The sequence below is a fragment of the Alosa sapidissima genome, chromosome 10 (assembly GCF_018492685.1).
Source record: "Alosa sapidissima isolate fAloSap1 chromosome 10, fAloSap1.pri, whole genome shotgun sequence".
NCBI lineage: Eukaryota > Metazoa > Chordata > Actinopteri > Clupeiformes > Clupeidae > Alosa > Alosa sapidissima.
In genome coordinates, this window is record NC_055966.1 from 33,138,126 (window position 1) to 33,160,404 (window position 22,279).

General features: G+C 47.6%; 2 protein-coding genes across 2 annotated transcripts in view; both read right to left on the bottom strand.

Annotated features, from left to right (window-relative positions):
• Positions 1-9,614, bottom strand: part of tmem145 (transmembrane protein 145) — a 21,666-nt gene extending 12,052 nt beyond the window's left edge. Inside the window, exons 1-7 of the mRNA XM_042106163.1 lie at positions 9,440-9,614; positions 5,392-5,466; positions 4,484-4,561; positions 4,190-4,276; positions 3,121-3,222; positions 945-1,029; positions 585-656 (exon numbers count right to left, since the gene is read on the bottom strand). Of these exons, the coding sequence (XP_041962097.1) occupies positions 585-656; positions 945-1,029; positions 3,121-3,222; positions 4,190-4,276; positions 4,484-4,561; positions 5,392-5,466; positions 9,440-9,535 (595 nt within the window). The 5' untranslated portion in view covers positions 9,536-9,614. The remainder of the gene's footprint in view (positions 1-584; positions 657-944; positions 1,030-3,120; positions 3,223-4,189; positions 4,277-4,483; positions 4,562-5,391; positions 5,467-9,439) is intronic.
• A 461-nt stretch (positions 9,615-10,075) lies between these two features.
• The window catches only part of lipeb (lipase, hormone-sensitive b), a 35,077-nt gene continuing 22,873 nt past the window's right edge, over positions 10,076-22,279 (bottom strand). Inside the window, 10 exon segments of the mRNA XM_042106288.1 lie at positions 10,076-14,592; positions 16,248-16,505; positions 17,112-17,170; positions 17,173-17,271; positions 17,274-17,300; positions 20,040-20,148; positions 20,150-20,190; positions 21,835-21,934; positions 21,936-21,992; positions 21,994-22,063. Of these exon segments, the coding sequence (XP_041962222.1) occupies positions 14,305-14,592; positions 16,248-16,505; positions 17,112-17,170; positions 17,173-17,271; positions 17,274-17,300; positions 20,040-20,148; positions 20,150-20,190; positions 21,835-21,934; positions 21,936-21,992; positions 21,994-22,063 (1,108 nt within the window). The 3' untranslated portion in view covers positions 10,076-14,304.

Consider the following 22,279-nt stretch of genomic DNA (forward strand, 5'->3'; position numbering starts at 1 on the left):
GGGTTTCATACACTCTGGAGGTCAACAAACATAACAAGGAACACAAAGTCCATGCTATACAACAGCTGTGTAATGCCTGTCTTCTTCATGGTGCTGAATGCTGGAGAGTGACAGAGAGAGACATAGGCAAGCTTTCCAGCTTTCACAACAACTGCCTCAGAAAGATCTTGATATTTTGACCTAAGAAGATAACAAATTGTGAGCTACACAGTGTAACAGAGTGCTTGGACATGGATACAATAATGTTTACAATACTGGACATGGCTAGCTAGGGCATATACTTAGGACATCCCAAAAGTAGCACTGCGATGGACACCTAAAAGAGGGAGACCTAAAACAACCTGGAGACGAACCATGGAAGGTGAAACGAAGGAGAGAGGTTCCAGCTGGAACACCACTGAGAAGAATGCAAACGACAGAGACGAGTGGAGATCCTTAGTGCTTGCCCTGTGCCACTCAGCACAACAAGGACTGAGGAAGGAAGGAATCATACACTTGGGTTGGGGCAGTGGCGGCCCATATTTATAATGCAGGAGCCTTTAAGCCGTCCTCCATGTTTTTTTACAATGAGGGGAGGCACTCACGTGCAAAGTAGCAGGAGAGGGTGAATACAATGATGAAGATCACCAGGAAGGTGATGTCTGTCTCCAGAATCCCTGTGGAGGGAGAGAGAGCAAAAGATGAAAAGATAATGGAATAAAAATGAAAAAAGGGAACAAATGAGAATGAACCCCCCACTCCCTTCTCAGTTACTGTCCCATATCAAACTCCCAAGTTCAATCACAGGTAGGACTCTTTCTGGTCCACAAATATAAAGCAGTGTGAAAAGAGCTTGGGAGAAACAAAACACACTCCCTGTTCTCCTTTTGCTTGGAAGTTGGAGCTGAAGGGCAGCCATGAATACTGCATGACCCCAACGCACCTCGCCTCACCACCCAACTCACCAAACTCATCCGCTGAGAAATGCTGAGTCCAGAAGGACTGGCCGTTGGTTAGTTTCAACTCGTACTCCAACAGCAACCCCTCTCCCTGCGCAGTAGAGGGAGAGAAAAAGAGAGAGATAGAGAATGAGGGAGAGAGAGAGAGAGAGAGAGAGAGAGAGAGAGAGAGAGAGAGAGAGAAAGAAAGATACAGACATTGGCAATTAACAACATGAAAAACAAACAGAGAGAAAGGGGAGGCGTCAGCAGACAGATACCAAAGAGAACAAAAGAGGGAAGAGACAGAAATAGAGAGAGAGAGAGAGGGAGAGAGAAAGAGAAAGAGAAAGAGAGAAGGAGAGAGAGGGAAAGAAAGAGAGAGGGAGAGAAAGAGGCCTATTACCACTAGAGATCATCTCATATAAAAGACTTCAAAGTGGGGGAGTTTGCGGTTGCTGAGCTGATTTGAGCGAACAGGAAAAAGCCTTTGATTTCCTGTGGCGGAGAGCAGCCGTTCATTCCCTCTGTATGCATCTAAAAGGGGTGAGACGCACGAAGCCTGCCTGCCTGCCTCAAAACGATCACTGTTGCTGAAGACACAGTGCCAGAGAGTGAGAGAGTGAGAGAGCAAGAGAGAGAGAGACAGAGAGAGAGAGAGAGAGAGAGAGAGAGATAGAGCAAGAGAGAGAGAGAGAGACAGAGAGAGAGGGAGAGAGGGAGCGAGAGAGAGAAGTGGGAGGGTATGTATTTTTGTGGAAAATGAAAAATACAGAAATACTGGCTAACACTAGAACTATAAACAGAAGCAAAAAAAGAGGAAGGATAAAAGAAAGACAGAGAAACTTCAGCAGATGGAGAGAACAGAGAGAGATGGAGAGAACAGAGAGAGTCTAACAGCTGCGGTGCTGTGCAGAGGTGAAGAGGAACAGGAGGCAGGAGTGATGGAGGACCGGCAGACCAGCAGAGAGAGAGAGAGAGAGAGAGAGAGAGAGAGAGAGAGAGAGAGAGAATGTGTTAGAGCGTGTGTGTGTGTGTGTGTGTGAGAGAGAGAGAGCAAATACTCAGATAGAAAGAGAGAATAGACAGATACAGTAGTATGTGTGTGTGTGTGTGTGTGAGTAAGTGAGTGAGAAAGAGAGAGACACAGAGTGTGTGTGTGTGTGTGTGTGTGTGTGTGTGTGTGAGAGAGAGCAAATACTCAGATAGAAAGAGAGAATAGAATAGCAAATACTCAGATAGAAAGAAGAGAATATGTGTGTGTGTGTGTGTGTGTGTGTGTGTGTGTGTGCGAGACCGAGTGAGCACAATGACAGAAATTGGCAGACGACAGCGCAGGCGTCCCCACGAGCCATGGCACACACACACTGAGCTGCAGCCACCGTCCAACAGCATTTAACCTCCCGTCCATCAGCCCCAGCACCGTCCCGCACCTTTACCCATAATCCACCTCTCTCCAGACACCCCGCCAAGGCCATTAACATCGCTCTGGCCACGGCCTCCTGCCAAACCAAACATCCCACCGACAACACATGCCACTGCATCAGAGATGTTGTCCTTACCGGGAGACATGCCACATTACTCTAGTCTACATTACTCTATTCCTTTTGAAAATATATATACATATATGTGTGTGTATGTGTGTGTCTGTGTGTCTGTGTGTCTGTGTGTGTGTTAGTGTGTGTGTGTGTATGTGTGTGTGTGTGTGGGGGGGGGGGGGGGGGGGGGTGCACTCTCAGCAGAAGGGAGTCTCCCTTTCAACTTTTCCTTCCACTAAGGGTTGGATACACGACTACACCCCTTTAAATGAATGTCTGCATCACGACTGCATCCCCTCAAATGAATGTCTTATACACAAAAAACACAGTTACAGGCATTTTAAACCAGACATATTCTGGTCATACTCAGTTCCGCCAAAGCAGATAATTCATCTGTAAATGCCTCCCCCCTCCATTGAAAACATCCATTTAAATCAAGCCCGCTACACCACACGGCGTGCCTTTAAACTTCTGTTCCGCCGGAGCCTTTCAAACAAGAAAAAGCCCTTAAAAGATGCATGGCGCTTTCATGCGCCGCAAGCTGCCTCTCAACATGTCGTAATGCCCTTCAAGATTAATGTTCGCGGATGCTCATTCATTTGTTTGCTTTTGCTCGCCAAAACACATTCACACATGAGCACACACAGACACACACACACACTCACCCCGCACTTGCTGAGAGCGATGTACCACCACCTCTCTCTGACCGAGCGGAAACTGCGGCCTCCCACGCAGCTCAGAGTCTCCTCATCGCCCTCCACCTCCACCTGGGGAGAGACACACACACACACACACACAAGGTGAGACACTCACTCACACACACACACACACACACACACACACACACACACACACACACACACATACACAAGGTGAGACACTCACACACACACACACAGACACACACACACACACACACACTCACACACATACACTCACAAGCACTAGCACACAAAAATATAACACACATTCTGACACATATACAGAATAGACAAAATCCAATAAACAAAGGAGACATCCATCCACTAAAAATCATAGCAGCATGTATCCCCACACACACACACACACACACACACACACGCACACACACACACACACACACACATATACACACACACACACACACACAATGTGCAAAGAAACACACCCACATACACCCCTCAGGGCAGTCACTTCGGCAACACCTTCTTAAGCAAACCCAAAGATGGAACACACACACACACACACACACACACACACGCACACACACACAAACAAACACACACACAAACAAACTCCCACATATCCACCTGCATTCACACCACAAAAACAGAATAAACAACCACCTTCTCCAGAAACCTATCACCCATCTTGCTCATGTTATCTATGCCTAACACATTGCATACCCCATATATACATACTCAATACAAACAAACAGATCCATATACACCAGGAGAGTATACTATGAAGCAATGTTACTGGATTACCCAGGTCATTACAGGAGTAACCACTGATCTCCAGACAACAAGTCTCTTCAGAAGCAATAGCTGCTCACTGGAGTGTTCTTTTAGAGATCAGTTACTCCTCCAAAGATACCCATTACCTTGCATAGCACAGCCCTCTGTAAAACACCCATATACAACACACATCTACATTCAACATCTACACATGCATACATTGAACAAACACATTAAAGTGTTAGACGATATCTCGGCGTCCACCCCAGCCCCCACCGCTGTTGGTTTGTGGTCTTACCGCGCAGCCTGACCACTTGTAGTCGGTGGTCAGGTTGATGACCTGATTATTCTCTGGCCGCAGCACAGCCTCCCTCTGGTAGCAGTCCTGAATTCAGACACATTGGTTTGGTGAGGATTATACGCATGGACAACATGCCATCTCTTTCACATCTCTTTGATGACACCAGCTTCAAAGATTTCAGGACTCCAGGGCACATTTTACGTTCCACCTCTACACGTTCTTCCTCTCTCTCTCTCTCACTCACACACAGACACACACACACACACACACACAGGTTGGCAATTTTCTCACCTTATCTGGCCTTTTGTACACTGCTGGCCATTGGGAGCTGTCATCAAAGTAGAGCAATATGTTCTGACAGCAGCGTGACTTGAAGAGAGGAACGGAACAAAAGAGAAAGAGCATAAAAGAGAGAAAGAAAGAGAGAGAGAGAGAGAGAGAGAGAGGAGAGAGAGAGAGAGAGGTACTAGAAAGGTGGTGAGGGTCAGACAAACAAACGGACAGAAAGAGAGATTGAGAGGGAGAGATTAATTGTGGAAGGAGCCTTTAAACTCCACTAGTGCGACTGAAGGACAGAGGGATTGAGCGAGCGACAACGAGGCTGACAAGCTTAAGGAAGATGCTGACAGATAGCCAGTGAGGTGGCCAAGGGACCAGTGGCACACAGGAGGGCGAGAGCAAGTGCACAGAGAGTCCTCTGTGGTGCCGAGAGGGAGGGAAAGAGAAGGAGAGGGTGGGGTGGGTGGTGTGTGTGGGGGGATGAGGTAGGGAATAATAAGACTAATAACAATAATAATGTTTAATAATAAGACTAATAATGTTTAATAATAAGACTAATAAGACTAAAAGAATAATAATAGATGCTTTGGACTAAAGAGACTGCTAAGAACTATGAACTATAAACATAAACTGGCAGGAAGGTCACCAGTTAAATCTAAATAATGTGAACAAAGATAACTCTAGGACAACATTTTGCAGACTACAGGAAAACAAAACAATTACCGTTTGTAAATGTCATGAGAAGGGATGCATGAAGATGGGGGGGAGAGTAACCAAAGTGAACAGTGACAAAGAAAAAGAGAAAGAGAGAGACGGAGGATGATTCACAAATATCAGGAAAAGAGGTACGCAACTATCGGAGAAGAATGTCAGGGAAGAGAGGAAGTTCTTTCTAGTGGACATGTGCAGTGTAATTCTACCTTTGGGTAGCGGAATCTGAAGTCCAACCTGCCAAAGTTGGTCAGGAAGCAGAAGCGGGTCAGGAAGAGCCAGTCCTGAAAAGGAGACACAATGAGACTGAAAGAGGTCAAGATGGGAGGAGAAAGAGAGAGGGACAATGAGAGAGAGAGAGAGAGAGGTCAAGAGGAGAGGAGATGTAAGTAGTGTGGAGCACATAGAGGAGGAACTGGATAAAGGGCAAGAGAAGACAGAGGGATGGAGAGAGAGAGAGAATAACAGAGAGAGAGAGAGGATGAGAGAGAAAGAGAGGGTAAGAAAGAAAATTTAAAAGCGAGAGATAGAGAGAGAAAGAGAGACAGAGAGAGAGATAGAGAGAGGGAGGACTAGAGGGGAAACACATTAATAGTCAGCAGTGCCTATCCGGCCACAACATAGTGCTGATGGTATCGTTTATGGTTCCTGTGTACAGCACTGCACACAACAATATCACTCAATTGGGTGTTTGCTGAGAGAGGCGATACACTCCAGTACCCTGGATTAGTCTCCTCTTCCTCACACACCATCACCGCTCAATGGAGTGGAAAAACATAGTGGGGGTGGATGCCAACTTTACACCCCAACGCCATCTTGGTTCCTCCTGCCCTGCATTGGGGGTGGGTCTGCATGTTGCCGTAGCAACAGAGGTCACAAAACCACACAACCACCCGATTCCACCCTGACTGAACTCACCCAAACAAGAGTCGGGGGTGCGGCCAATTGGGCGAGACGGACATAGTCATGTGACAGGTGCTATCCGGCGCTCCTTTGAAGAGACCCCCTTGTTGTGAAGTTGTGAGCGCGCATGGCTGGTCAGCTGCAGCCATAAACCCGCCGCCCCACTCAGACGACATAACAACACTGCTCAGTTCCTTTTTTTTTTACTGTCATGGCAACGGCCACATGCCTCACTCGCCAGCTGCCATAGAAACTGAAAGAGGCCCTACTCTCGCCGAATAAAAAAAATAAAAATGAAAGGCCGACTAGTGCTGAGGAGTTGGAGGCCATAATGGTCTGCCTTCATTTTTATTCCATTTCTCTCTCTCTCTCTCTATCTCCCTCTCTCTCTCTCCCGTCTTTTCTTTCTCTGTTGCCTACTCTATTACTCTCTGAATCGGCATTGGCTGTGCGTTGTCCTGGGTCTGGCCTGGAATCACAGAATGTTCTTCCTCTGCGACCTGCAGGGTTGAACTGACTTGATGAGCGCCGGCACGGCAGCAGACATAAAAGGCAAACATCCCCACCTGAAGATGAATGACGGTAATTATGCGCCGTCATAGCAGAGAGATCACTTATGCAAGTTTCAGGGGGGAAAAAAGGTGCTCCATCTCCAAATTTCCCTCCCAAGAGCCTGTTATTTATTTTTCGGTTTTGTGCGCTGATTCTAAATCACCCATCTAACTCAGCCTAGCTGCATTTCCCCTCCTCTTTAATCTCCTTCTTGAGACATTTTTCACTTTTTCCCTCCATAACCTTGGGCTTCTCACTCCACTGTCACCCCACCCTCTTTACTAACCCAAATATTTTATCTCTTTTTCTTATGTCTTGGTGTCCCCACTCATTCCCTCTCTCCCTCCTCCTCCTCCTGGTCTCCCAGTGTCTGATCTGGAATCAGCTAGGAGCGTGTGGCTTCCGAGCCCTCTACTTACTGTGTCCCAGGGCTCTGGTACTCGGAGTGTAAAGCAAGGTGTGCACACACTGTCAGCGCTAATCCCCATCACCTTTCTAATTCCCTACAGACACAGCGTTGTAATGCAGTCATTGAGCCAATGTGTGAAAGAAAGAAAGAAAGAAAGAAAGAAAGAAAGAGTGGACATGACATCAATCAACAGCTACAACCAGATGAAGTATCCAGCCATTCTACAAATCATCCAGCCTTTCCCTCTTGTCCCCTTCCTTCTCTTTCCTTCTCTTTCCCTCTCTTCCTTCCTTCCTCTCTTCCTCCATCCCTCCCTCTCTCTCTCGCCCTCTGGATCCCTCTCTGCACGCTAAGCCTCATTAACAATTAATTACCAATCAACTAGTCATGTCACCCCTCGTCCACTGGCCCCTAAAAGATTCATTAGCAAAGTTACACAACAGTGCAACTCTTAAACACACACCTAGTCAGGCACACGCTCACACATAGATACACATCCATATGGCTATACACACACATAGAAGGAAGAACCTGGCAATGTGAGGACTCAGACTGTGGTTGTTGCTGATAGCACCAGCATATACTACCACACAAAAAAGTATTATCTTATCATTGTGTAATAAGAGATACTACTATCCAAACTATTATCTAGTATAAGTATAAGTAAGTATATATACTCTTTTGATCCCATGAGGGAAATTAGGTCTCTGAATTTATCCCAATCCGTGAATTAGTGAAACACACTCAGCACACAGTGAAGTGAAGCACACACTACATCTATGTTGGGCAGAGGCAAGCATTTCTAGAATCTAGATGCCAATATGCCATGTCACTGATATTACTCCTTACTATTGATAGCACCCTGGTGGTAATGATACTACATTTTACTATTTCATAACATAGAGATACATGTACGTGGAGTATTGTGGTTGGGTGGGGGTGAGGGAGGGTGGAGTATTGTGGTTGGGTAGGGGTGAGGGATACATGTACGTGGAGTATTGTGGTTGGGTGGGGGTGAGGGAGGGTGGAGTATTGTGGTTGGGTGGGGGTGAGGGAGGGTTTAGTGATCCTGTTGTTGTCTGTTGTGCCCCCCCCCCCCCCCCCCCCCCACACACACACACACACACACGCACAATGCTTTAATATGAACTATGAATGTATGCATTGAGATTAGTGTTAATGACTGAACTATGGCAGCCTCAGTATTAGTCCACACACTTAGGCATGGTGGAGAGCCAGTCACAGGCTGCGGGCTCCGGGCATGACCTTGCCGTGGGGCAAACGGGGAGATTAATGGTGTGTTTAAGCACGCCATTCAAGTAGACACACACTACTCATACCTCCATATGGAAATGCCTCAGACTATAACTAAACCCAGAGTTTTCCAAAGTGCCTTAATGCTGAAATTTAGAATAAATGTTTACAACTGTCAAAGGCAAAAAAAGGAGAAATAGATCAAATGTTTACAATGAAAGCAAATGTGTCTAAACCAAATAATGCATGTTTTCAGCTGATTAGTTCTGTCATATTGTAGCCAGGTGCAACATGGGTGCTTTACACATAAAACATATTTAAGGCACTTTGAGCTTTTCATCATTTTGTATAATATTATGCAGCCTACTTTTCCTCCCTCAACATTTAGGCAGTCAATCGTTAGCTACCTGGAGACGGGGCAGGATTCAATCATTGAAGTGGGACAGGAAAATTAACAGAGGCTGTTCTGAGAGCGAGGAGCCTCCGCCTGGGATTTGGCTCGAGCCACATCCAATTTACACATTCTTTTGCACATTTTTCTCCCACGCTGAGCACGTGTAGCCTACTGATAAAAACGAAACACATATTTAAAAAAAAAAAACAGCTACCAAGCCTCTCACCCTCTATAATAAAACCACATTGAAGTTCAGGTTTTGGCGTCTGAGTTCACAGTCTATTCCTGCGTAAAGGCAGAGTATAATGGGTCTGTCAGTGATGCTATAGCCTACTGACAATGATTGAGCAATAATGGCTCAAGTGTTGACGACAGAGCATTCTGCCTTCTGCACACCTGTAACGGTGTCGACGATATTCGAACGAAGAGTTGTGGAGCACCGCTATGTGGCTACGAAAAGGTAATGAATGGAAAGTGTTCTTCGCAAAGGCTTGCTAAACACGGCACGATGGATGGTCTTAAAAACACATTATTAATAGGGACCCATATATTCTCATGGACACTATGCTTTTCAGATACACTTAAATGCTGATGTTTCGGCAAATAAAGATGCCATTAGCGGGTAAATGTAAGAGCATAAAATGACATTCTGCAGCAAGTTTAAGCAGATGTTTGCACACCGGACAGATCACAACCATCGTCTAAATAGTTGGATAAAAGCATAAAACATGGAAATGTATCTCACCTCTTTCGTGTTGACGATTCCTCTGACATATTTCCCAACAACGGAGCCGACACATAAAATACTCGACAATACCGCCAGACCCAGCACCTTCTCCATTTTAACCTGCTCTCCTGCTCCGCGCAGATGAACCCTTGCCAATATTCGAGTGTGCAGGAAAAAAGACGGAAGGTAAAAGATGTGGGCAGCAGGGACAGAGAGCGCGCTCCCGTATCCTGCTCATGCATGTATCCCCAATACCTCAGAATGGGGGCGCGCTTTTCACAAGGATACGCGCCCCAACACCCCTCCCGTCCGTGTCTACCAGGGGGAGAGCGGAACGCGCGTGTCCGACAGAAGGATGCGACATATACTAAAATAAATATTTCTAACTCTTACAGTGTCATTTCATATACGGCAGTGGTAGATAAAGTTTTTTTTATTTATTTATATAACAGTGCAGCCTGTTCCTTCAGTGCTCCTTCATAGCCGAGCCCTACAGACTACCAATACATCGGCTGCGTTTTGGCCTAGGCCTATTCCAGCTCCAATCATAACGTTGCTTGTAGCCTACATGACATGTAGTACACACAAAGGCTAACTAGAAGCGAGAGAATGTGTGAAACTTTTCAATAATTCAAAACAGTCATATCACTTATATATTTGTTTGAAGAATATTTATTCAGATAAAAATCAACACAAGGAAAAACATATTCCTGAAAATAGTCATTTTGAATATTTATTATATTTTGCAGTTGCACACCATGATCATTATTGCTTAGTTACTGCATGATTTGTTAAATTGATCCATATAGGGATATAATAATATGAAGCTAAAAATAAAATAATAAAGAATATATATATTCATTCTTTCTTTCATGTACACATGGTTGCACTTGTGGTATATTTCAACTCATAAAATACATTTTTATTAAAAAGAAAATAAGCCATTTTATACAGCATTCAGTCTTAGTATGGCTTGCATGTTTATGGTTGAGACTACAACTTTATCCCAACTCAAATCCAGCACTGTAACAGCATAACAACACTACACAAGCAGAACTCAAAGCGAACTGCATCTAGCCTACATCTCATCTCATTACTGAAAATAGTCCATGACTAAGGACTGATTAAACAAATAATACTACGAAACTGTTCAAGAAAAAAACATTTGACACAAGATCTCTGAGCCATGAATTAGGAATGGACCAATTACCAATCAGTAGCCACCTTAAAGGGAAGTGGCCATTTATGATGTTTGGAAGTTTAGTTCAGCAGTCAAGGCCAGAGAGACAGCTCTGAGTTCAAAGCCTTCTGCAGACTGACTGACTAACTGCACCATTAGTCTTCTTCCAACAAACACGACTCAGAACCTCCACACCACTGTGTTACAAGTGCAGGACGCTAAGGACAGATGTATTATAGTGACACCCATGTTTTCCTTAGGACAACAGGCTTATGGAGGTCATCACCCAAAGTGATCAAAGTGCTCTGCCACCCACAAAGGGTGTTCAATTTGACCAGCTGTATTAGTGGTTATGATGCAGTGCTGATGCATATAAGCAAGTGGAACAGACTCTCGCCTATACGTCACATTGCCTACTCCAGGTGCAAACAGACAGAGTAACTTTGAGTCAGGACAATGCTTAGACACAGCAGATCCAGTCTGGTTCTTAGTGCTTACACAGGGTAAGAATACTAGAAGTAAACACAAGAGTGGCACTAAAAAACTATAGTAGACTCCTCGGCTGCAGCTTTGCGTGACTAAAAGGGATGTCCAGTATGATGTGTGTTTCTGTAGTCATCGGCCTGAGGACCAGTGGTACAAGTTCAAACTACCAGCCACAAAATCACAGGAGAGGTACATGTAGACCAAAAACAGAGGTACAATGTCTTTTTCTACTTTTAAATAAGCACATACATAGTGTCTGACATTCAACTGCACGCGCTCTACAAAAATACAGACTATGACAACTACCATCACTTCACGAAAGGCAAGGACACACTTGTTTAAATGAAGAAAGGAAAACAACATTCAGGGACACACACAGACACTCAGGCAAGCAGACACTGACTGACACACACACACACACACACACACACACGTCACTGTCAAAGTTTGAATGAAAGTGCGGAGTGATCAGAAAAATAGCGCAGCATTTGAGAGAAAGAGGTGGCGTCAACAGCAGACAGCCTAGTAAGGACGGGGACTCTGAGGAGGTGAGTCAGGAGAAAAAGAAGAAAAACGCTGCCCTCTCTACGGAAGCCACTTTGCATTCCGAGAGAGAGAGGGAGGGAGAGAGAAAGAGAGACTCTAAACACCCCCCAATCACACACAGACACCCCAGAAAAATATATCCCCCCCCCCCCCACTCCTCAGAGTTCTGACTTTAATCCCCCAACACATCCGAGCCGATAACATCCAGCAGTTCAATGCATTTGGTTGATCTGCCCCTCTAAGCGTGTATCTGGGTCTGACCCTCTCCGACCCGCTCAACAAGCACGGCAGCCCCTGCGCTGCGCTGATAGCGGCTGCTGCCACTGCCACGAAGCGCTTTTTAGTGAAGTCAGGCGTTTTTCGTTTTATTTATTTATTAACTGCACGGGGGTCAAACTGTGCCTCCAGGCTCCGCTGTCATGATCGTGTCAGTGTCGACGACTTGCCATCCCCTCTCTGAACGTCCCCAAAAAGGACAGCGGCGTGCATATATATATATATATATAAAAACGATGGCTCATCAGAAGTCTCTGTGATCACTTCACCATCCAAGAGCACTAAAAGTAAACAGGCCTGGGTGTTCGCACCAGTTAGCCCTCAACAGGGGTCACTGCTAGCCATTTTTTGGGCCCCTTAAAATAAAATTTTCAGACCCGTCGACCCCAAGCCTAGACACTTAAATGGGCCGCAGGGGCTGAAAGTGCACTGAGTGCCGCCTTCCTGTTGGGGGCGCTGGGCTGTCAGTCTCACCTCTCCACCCGCTATGACACCTCTAGCCATCTACAAGGCCACTGGCTTGGTTGTCTGCTCGGGCAGCAACAGACATCGCTACAGCGGGTCACATCCTGTCAGCGGCCCGCTGTGGTGATGATGACGCGATGCCGTCTGCCTGCTGCTGGAGGCCAAGTCTTAAAATAATTCCTCGCTGGGCTGGTTGGGAGCTTGTGGGGCGGGGAGGAGAAATGGGTCAATATGCAGCAGCTCTCCTGACATTACAGGACCGAAGACTGAGATAGTGTCAGACGGAAAGGGAGAGAGAGAGAGAGAGACAAAGAGAAGAGTAGAGGAAGGAGAGAGCATCTAAGTTTGAGTTCTAGTGCTAGTCTGTTAGCTTTCTTCCAGTTGACGATCATACATCTGCTCCGGCACTGATGTAGAGATAAATCAGCGATGGCAACTCCATGGCAGACACACTGCTAAGAGCTCACTGCTAGGAGCACGCCCACAAAGGACTCACGCTGTCTTCCAGGAGCAAGAAAAACACTAAATGACATCAGGAAGTAGGGAAAAGCTCTGAAAAGCTCTGAAAAGCAACAGTATCACAAATCTAAATTTTCCTTTCTTTTTGGACAGCCTCCTGCTGGACTGAGCTGAACCCATGATCAATGGTCTCTGATGGTGGAGATTAATGCTTCGCAAACCACCGGCTCCAAGTGGACAGTGACCCTAAAAAGACAGACGGTGCTTTACACTCCACTGATTAGTGCTACTGCAGCAACGCTGCAGCAACCCTCAGCTGGAACAGAGGCAGTTTGAGGAGGCAACAGAGGAACAGAAACCTTCTGTAAAGGAACAGCAGACGAAGGAAAACAGCTATGGCTACATCACATCTACTCTTCACAAGCCAACAGATGCGCTCTCAAACCAAGGATTACGCAGCTTTGAATAAGACAGCCTAAGATAAAAAGTTACATAAGTCTATATGATTTAAATAAAAACATTTCCAGGTATTGGCAAACCCTTTCGACCAGTTTTTCGTCCTTGGTTCCTATCCAGGACAGTCAGTTAGACAGCCGACACAGAATAGTGTCTTCAATTTGTGTAAAATCTATGAGGCCAACTTCTAATCCAACGTAAGCAGTGGGTTAGAAGTTGTGTAGTGTGTAGTGGACACAAGAGGTTTTTTGTGTAGTGGACACAAGAGGTTTTTATAAGGCAGTTAGAGGGGACACATAGTGCAAAGGAGGAGGTTCCTATGCATCACTATGTCTATGTGGTCGGCTACTGCAGTGGGACTCTTGAGAGTGTTCCAAGGACATCCTAATGTGCTCTGTCCCACAGCTCCCAAGAGTTCACAGTTTGAACCACCAGCATTATACATCTCAAAATGGCAATAGGTAGAGTGTGTATCGATGAGATGTGGGTCTGTGTGTGTGTGCGCGCGTGTGGGTGTGTGTGTGTACACGTGGAAATGTTCCGACTGCTCGGAGGAGTGACTGATCGTTGCTGGTGACTGCAATGGTAGGTAGCAGCAGGGAGTTTTTTTCTCTCTTTCTTCTTTAGTGTGCTCCTCTCTGCTCGTCCCCCCCCCCCTTTTCTTCACGGCGCTCATCATCATCCTCTTCAATCACTTTCTTCACCCTTCTTGACTGACCTCAGCAAGTTTCTCCTATTTGTCTACAAAACCTCCTGCCGCCGCCCCCCCCCCCTCCTCTCTCAACCCTGTCTCCCGTTTATTTTCTTTATTCTTTGGAAAATGCAATAAAGCTGGCGTCTCATTGGCTGCCTCAAACGCCTATCTCCCTGGAGTCCCCGGGGGTTGTTGGCCGCCACCAGTCCGGCTAAGCCCTCCTCCTCCTTCTCTGGCACTTTGGCCCCTTCCTCCGTCCGAGCGTCCACCTGCTCGGGGATCACGCCGCTGCCAAAGAGCCGGGGAGTGTTTCCGTGGTGGTCATCGGCGGCAACCACCGCCGTGGTGGTGATGAGTGCCAGGGCCAGTGCGCTCCAGCTTGCGGTGGGTGTTGGCATCGCTTATCGCGGCGTCCTTGCCCTGGAAGACCTCGCGGATGCGCTCGGCGCAGACGTTGGTGGCTTCGCGGGTCTCGCGCGACAGCTGCGACAGGCTGAGGAAGCCGTGCGGCAGGTCATCCACGATGCACAGCGTCACGGGCTGGTCGGCGCCACGCAGCCGCTTGGCGAACATCACCGAGTCGTCCAGCATCGGGTCCAACGCGCAGGCCTGAGGGCAGCAGAGGAGAGAGATGAGAAATGGACACACAGGGAGAGAGAGAGATGAGAAATGGACATGCAGGGAGAGAGAGAGAGAGATGAGAAATGGACATGCAGGGAGAGAGAGAGAGAGATGAGAAATGGACACACAGGGAGAGAGATGAGAAATGGACACACAGGAGAGAGAGAGAGAGAGAGAGAGAGAGAGAGAGAGAGAGAGAGAGAGAGAGAGAGAGGAGAGAGAGAGAGAGAGAGAGAGAGAGAGAGAGAGAGAGAGAGAGAGAGAGAGAGAGAGATGAGAAACAGACACACAGAGATGAGAAAAGGACATGCAGGGAGAGAAAGAACAAGAAATATGTATATTCCATTTGTCAGCAATGAAAATGAGAATGACATTTAGTACATATGTGTCAATCAAGACCCGTCTTTTAAATTAGGGTCTATTGAGAGACTGAGAAAGAAAGAAAAATAGAAAGAAAGAAAGAAAGAAAGAAAGAGAAAAAGAGAGGAATAAGACAGGCAGAGCAGGATGGAAGCAGCTGGGGAGAGAGAGAGAGAGAGAGAGAGAGAGAGAGAGAGAGAGAGAGAGATGGAAAAAGAGAGGCAGCAGATGAAGAGAGAAGGGAAAAGGAAGAAGTGGGTGATGGAAAGGAGACGGAAGATAAGATGAGAGCGAGAGCAGAGAGCGAGAGCAGAGAGCAGAGAGCTGGACAGGAGAGGAGGAACGGGCTGGACAGGAGAGGAGAGAGCTGGGCAGGAGAGGAGGAACGGGCTGGACAGGAGAGGAGAGAGCTGGGCAGGAGAGGAGGAACGGGCTGGACAGGAGAGGAGAGAGCTGGGCAGGAGAGGAGGAACGGGCTGGACAGGAGAGGAGGAACGGGCTGGACAGGAGAGGAGAGAGCTGGGCAGGAGAGGAGGAACGGGCTGGACAGGAGAGGAGAGAGCTGGGCAGGAGAGGAGGAACGGGCTGGACAGGAGAGGAGAGAGCTGGGCAGGAGAGGAGGAACGGGCTGGACAGGAGAGGAGGAACGGGCTGGACAGGAGAGGAGAGAGCTGGGCAGGAGAGGAGGAACGGGCTGGACAGGAGAGGAGGAACGGGCTGGGCAGGAGAGGAGGAACTGGCTGGGCAGGAGAGGAGGAACGGGCTGGACAGGAGAGGAGGAACGGGCTGGACAGGAGAGGAGGAACGGGCTGGGCAGGAGAGGAGGAACGGGCTGGACAGGAGAGGAGGAACGGGCTGGGCAGGAGAGGAGGAACGGGCTGGACGAGTGGGACTTGATGCAGGGAAAGAACTGGTGGAGAACAAGAGAGGAGGGTGGAGGATAGGGATCAGAGAGGACAAAATGATGGAGTGATAGAGGTGAGGAGGGTGGAGGATAGGGATCAGAGAGGACAAAATGATGGAGTGATAGAGGTGAGGAGGGGTGGGGAGGGGTGAGGGGGGTAACGGATGGAGAGAATAACAACAAGAGACAAGGGCAATGACAGAAGAACATCCATTATATAAACACCAGGCTGCCCTCTGAAACACCATTTCAGAAGAACCACTCACTCGCACACTCACACTCACACTCGCCGCACACACACACACACACACACACACACACACACACACAAACACACACACACACACACACACACTTCCGTCCACTCTGGGTCTCTTACCACGATGTGGACGGGCGGCAGGCCCTTGAGCATGCTGTCGGGGGCCAGCAGTGGTGACATGTAGGGGTTCCTGACGAGGGGCGAGGTCTGGGTTGGCATCTCGGCCAGCTGCTCCGAGCGCAGCGGCTCGAAGCCCACGGGGAACTCGCGCGTATCCCCCGTGCCGTCCTCGGTGCTAGGCGGTATGGCCACCGAGGAGAGGGCGCTGGACGCCGAGGCATCCATCGGCTTGGACAGGAAGAAGCTGACGCCCTCAGGCTGCAGAGAGAAGAGAGGAGAGGAGAGGAAGAGGGGAGGGGAGGAGAGGAGAGGAGAGAGGGAGAGGAGAGGAGAGGAGAGGAGAGGAGAGGAGAGGAGAGGAGAGGAGAGGAGAGGAGAGGAGAGGAGAGAGGAGAGGAGAGGAGAGGAGAGGAGTTGGGGGATTTCTGTAAGAATTCATGCGTTTTTCTGTGGCAGTGGAGGGAAGGGAAGACTTGTCTGACAGAGTGTGTTTGCTGTATAATTTAAATCCCAGCTGTCGCAGCTGGTCCACAGAGAGACGGGTCCACAGAAGACGAGAAGAGGTAGCGCCAGAATCAAACAGATGTGGGACAAGTTTAGATACTCTCCTTCCGTCTGTCATATATCACAAACCCAAGTTTCCATCCGTCTTTGTGAAGTTCTGAGACAGACTGAAGGAAACTTTTTTTTATTTGTACTTTGAACTATATGATCACAATGCAAAAAGAAAGCAAGATCATGAATTTTAAGTTTGTGTATATCAACACTGATTCTTAGCTTATATATATATATATATATAAATGGAGTCGCCTTTTCACATTTTTTCAAAAATATTGGCACAGACGGACAAAAGGCTGGTATTACCGTGCACTCGGACAGCAGTTGTGCATTCTGGGTAGAGTTGAGTTGAGTTGTATGGGTGCGAGGTCCTGGCAGGTGTGGCTCTTGAGGGACTCCTGGCGCACGGAGAACTCCGACGACTGGTTGGGGGGCACGGGGGGGTCAGAGTGAAGAGAGGTCAGGTCGCCTCGGAGACGCTCTTCCTCACCTCCTCTGCACGAGCCAATGACACAGCAGAACCGAGAGAATGGGTGCAGGTAGAGATTGGTAGAGAGAGGTGAAAGACAGAGAGAATAAAAGTAGAGTGAGAGAAGAGAGATAAGCAGGTCAAGAGAGAGAGGTAGAGAGAGAGAGACAAACAGAGAGGGAGGGAGGGAGGGATGGAGGACAAGTTAGATTTGAAATGGAGCCCAAAATAACCCCCCAACGAGGCTGTAACTCATCCTCTCGGTGTAACTGGGCCCAATGAACAGGCCCAAGGTCATCCCCACCGCTCAAGGTCATTCAGAGTCATCCAGCAGGCAGAGCAGCCGAGAGAGGGATGGAGGGAGGGATCAGCCAGACGGAAGAATGAAAGTACACAGCAGGAGAGGAAGAGACATCGCTCACTCGCTCACTCCCTCTCTCTCTCTCACTCTCACACAGATAAAAAGGTGCGTGATCTAGGACAGACACCAACACACACACACACACACACACATCAGAGAGAGCAAGTGGCGAGGCAAAGAAAATCCCCAAGCCTCTGATAGTAAAACATCAAATGGATTAAAAAAAAAAAAAAAAAAAAGTAACTGCCGAAAAAGGAGGAGGAGAGGATGATACTGGGGTGGATGATGCCCTCCCAACACCAGATTGGATGAGCCTGTTGACCGGGAGACTGTTGCCAAGGAAGCAGGCAGGACAGTGATGGTGGAGTATGAGGAGGGGAGTGTGTCTGTGTGTGTGATGGGGGGGGGGGGGGGGGGGGGGGGTCGGTAGAAGCACCATGCTGGAACAGGAGTAAGGGCACAGTTTGGTGATGGTGGTGTCAGTGTGACTTACACACCCCCACCCCCACCCCGTGTGTGTGTGTGTGGGCCTGCACCCAGTCCCTTTGATGTTGCCCTCATGCCAGCGCCCACTCGCTCACACCGCCAAGCCTTGGTCACCTTGGCAAGCTGAAGGACAGACGACACACACACACACACCACACACACACACACACACACACACACACACCTTCGGGCTCAACGCCTCCATCCCCAACCCCTCCCACACCCGCCCGTGCCCCCTGGCACATCCCGGTTGGCCGCCAGCTCTCATTGAGGCCGGAGACGACTGAGACAGGGGGATTAAAATATTACTCTGCTGATTAAGTTTATTAATTAAAACGGCGGGGGAGTCGTTTAGCGGGAAATTACCACACAAGAGTTTCTGTTGGTCTGATGTAGAAAGTCAGTCGAGCATATTATTAGCCCCTTTGTTCCCTTTTATGAGCCAATTTCAGAGTAGAACTCACAGCCAGTCTACTCCATGGGCTACAGGTTTATGACTGGAAGCTTCACTGAAGGTTTATTTTCTCTTTTTCTCGAATGTGTGCTGCAAGTCGAGTATGGAAGTAGCATCCGATCTGCAGGTTAAATGACTTAAAATTAAATGAAAATTAAATGTTAAATGAAGGTCAGCTACGTAGTAAATGTAATTAACAACAACATACAGCTCTGTAAACAGTGTGTGTGTGTGTGTGTGTGTCCCTCTGTCTTTGTTTATTTCAGTAGAGAGGACTACAGGGCTGGAGCGGCCGTCAACGCAGAAGAGATTTCCGATTCCAATTAGGGGGAGAGGACAGAGAGAGAGAGAGAGAGAGAGAGAGAGAGAGAGAGAGGAGAGAGAGAGAGAGAGAGAGAGAGGACTGAGAGAGAAGAGAGAGAGAGAGAGAGAGAGAGAGAGAGAGAGGAGAGAGAGAGAGAGAGAGAGAGAACATCACCGGGTTGTTTATAGTCAGTATCTGAGAGAGCAGCCATTCCCATCAATCAACACCTGCATACAGGCTCTGCCTGTACAAATCTCATTAGAGGTCACAACCAAGCGAGAAAGACTCTCTCTATTCGGTCAGGGGTTTGGCAGGTTTGACCATTTCTTTTTTTTTTTTTATCCTCTGTTGACTTGACAGCCCCGATGGCCAATCCCCTGCATTCATAGAGGGAGGGGTAAGGGGAGAACAAGGCAGTGCAGGTAGGTGGCTGGGAGGGAGGGCTTATCGGATGACTGACAGTAGAGAGACCCTCCCTACCAGAGCAAGAGGCGGAGCTGGGAGAGTGGAGGGAAGGCATCACTAAGGTCAAAGGTCGCCTGAGGAGCATCCACAGGCGCCAGAGTGCTGCAGGGAGGAGAGGAACATGATAGGATGGAAAAAACGCAAGGTCACTTCTAAAGGTCGATTCAAGGTCAAGTGTGAGGTAAAAGAGAAAGAATCAATAAAGCAGAGCATCGGGTGAGGTCAATGCTTGCTTCAATGTCTCTTCCGTGGCACTCATTCAGACTGTTTATCAGGTTTGCAAAAGAGCGGAACAATTTGTGGAGATCAAGCAAGTGCAGAATATCAGTGTTGGTGGCTGCCTTGTTATTAAATTAACATTGACTTGAAACAGTGTTGAAAGAGGGCTTTTTTTGGGTAAATGTTGAGGCATTTGTCACGGTAGATTAGTTCAGCTACTAAGTGGATTCAGCTGATAGCTCTTGTATCTGTGTACACACATTTTCCAAACTAATGATGTATCAACCCCCACCCACACACACACACACTCAAGAAAACAGATAAAGATTGAAACACACACACACAAAACAGATAGAGATTGAAACATACACACACACAAACAGATAAAGATTGAAACAAACACACACACACACACCAACACCACACACACACACACACACACACACACACACACACACACACACACAACTCCGTACCAGTAGTGGCTCTATTGTGGTCGAGCAGGGACTGGATCCAGTTGGAGGCGCCCTGCTTGAAGTCACGCAGCCAGCAGAGCCGTGTCCTCTCCCGCACCATACTGAGCGTGGCTCACCTTCTCCACCTGCTTCTCTGCGTACGGCTCAGAGCCTATGCGCGCACACACACACACACACACACACACGAAAAAACATCAGACATTTTAAATAGAGATAGACACACACACACACAAACCAAAAACATCAGACATTCAGATACAGACCATACACACACAAAACATATATAGATGACCACACACACACAAAAACACATGAAATATGCAGACAAACACACACAAAAAAAAAAACATCAAACATTCAAACGCACACACACACACACGCACGCACGCACACACTTCCGATTCACAGAGAGAGACAGAACATATGCAGACAGCATTAGACACATTCTGAAACACTGAGCAACCGGCAGCTTGCCCAGCAGTTGAACAGATCCTTTCTGACTCAGTGGCCGCTCCCTGCTGCATAATAGAGAAGAAAGAATCTTCGGCATAACAGACACGTGTCAAGAAAATTCTTTAAGAAAAAAGGAAGCAATCAACGGGCCACAAAAGGTCAAAAGACACAGTCTGCAAATCCTGTATTCTTCTCGAGCTGAGCATGAGTGATGCTCGCACACGCGCACACACACACCACACACACACACACACACACGCACACACACACCAAACACACACACAAACACACACACTACAAGTGCAAATTGACCGAGCATGCAGACAGACATATTCCCTCACCTCTGTCACTGAGTGAGAGTGGTGTGTGTGTGTGTGTGTGTGTGTGTGTGTGTGTGTGTGTGTGTGTGAGAGCTTAACGCATATGACTCAGCGATTTAACCGTTCATGCAAGAAATGTGAATTTTTAAAGGTTTGTGCATCACCGGTTGAGTACGAGTACCGTGTTTTTTCTTACTGTGTATGGTTATGTATGCACACAGCGTGTGTGTGTGTGTGTGTGTGTCTGTGTGTGTGTGTGTCTACTGGTTGTGTACTGTATGTGTGTAGTGTTTGCTGTGTGTATGTTTGTACAGGGATGGAGTGGTAAAATAAGAGGTGGGTAAACTATGAATTCTGTGAGGTGGACTGCACCATGCGGTATTGGGTTTTTAAAAAAAGTCATTCAGAACATGTTTGATTATACAGTGTGATTTTTGAATGTTAAAGTTGCAATTGGTGAATAAATCTTTTGAGAGTGGATAAACTCTAATAAGAGGTGAATAAACTCTATTTCTGAAATTTCAGGAGGATAAACTGTGTTTACTTATGTTTAGCCTCCACTACATCCCTCTGTATGTCTAAGTGTGTGTAGTGTGTATTTTCTGTGTTTACTGTGTGCATGTATGTTTGTATGTATGTATGTGTGTGTGTGATGTTTGTATGTATGTATGTGTTTGAGAGCGTGAGAGAGTGTGCAGTTTGCACATACATAGTCTGCATGCTGGACATTTGCACTTGTAGTGTGTGTGTGTGTGTGTGTGTGTGTGTGTGTGTGAGGGGTTTATGTATTTGTCCATGTAGTGCTTGTAAATAGATATTTGCTGAGGCAGCAAGAGAGCACGCTAGGGGGCAATGGTGTGTGTGTGTGTGTGTGTGTGTGTGTGGTGTGTGTGTGTGTGTGTGTGTGTGTGTGTGTGTAGTGTCGGTACCTGCGTAGGCACTGAGGAAGTGGGAGAGCATATCGAGTGGCAGCTGTGTGTGTGTGTGTGTGTGTGTGTGTGTGTGCGTGCGTGCGTGTGTACCTGCGTAGGCACTGAGGCAGCGGGACAGCACGCTAAGGGGCAGTAGAGGGTCCATGAGTGTGAGAAGGCGTGAGGGCGAGGCGTAGGCGGTCAGTAGCGTGGGCCGGGTATGCCGCCACCAGCCCCTCTGGCATACGCACACCCTGCGACGCCGCCCGCCATCGACACCGTAATGGACAGGTTCCCGCCCGCACTGTCCCCTGCCAGACACACCTTCTCACCGTCCAACCTGGAGAGAGGAGAGAGAGAGGAGAGAGAGAGAGAGAGAGATTCATTAATTGTGGCCAGACCCTTAATCTTTCTAGATTACCAGGGTCTGGATTTTCCAGGCTGAAATGCTTTGGCAATACAAATTGTATTTTTTTGCCATGCCAATAAAGCTTGATTGAGAGAGACAGAGAAGGGGGGAAATAGGTTTAACACTCCTAGGTTTAACACATTAAAA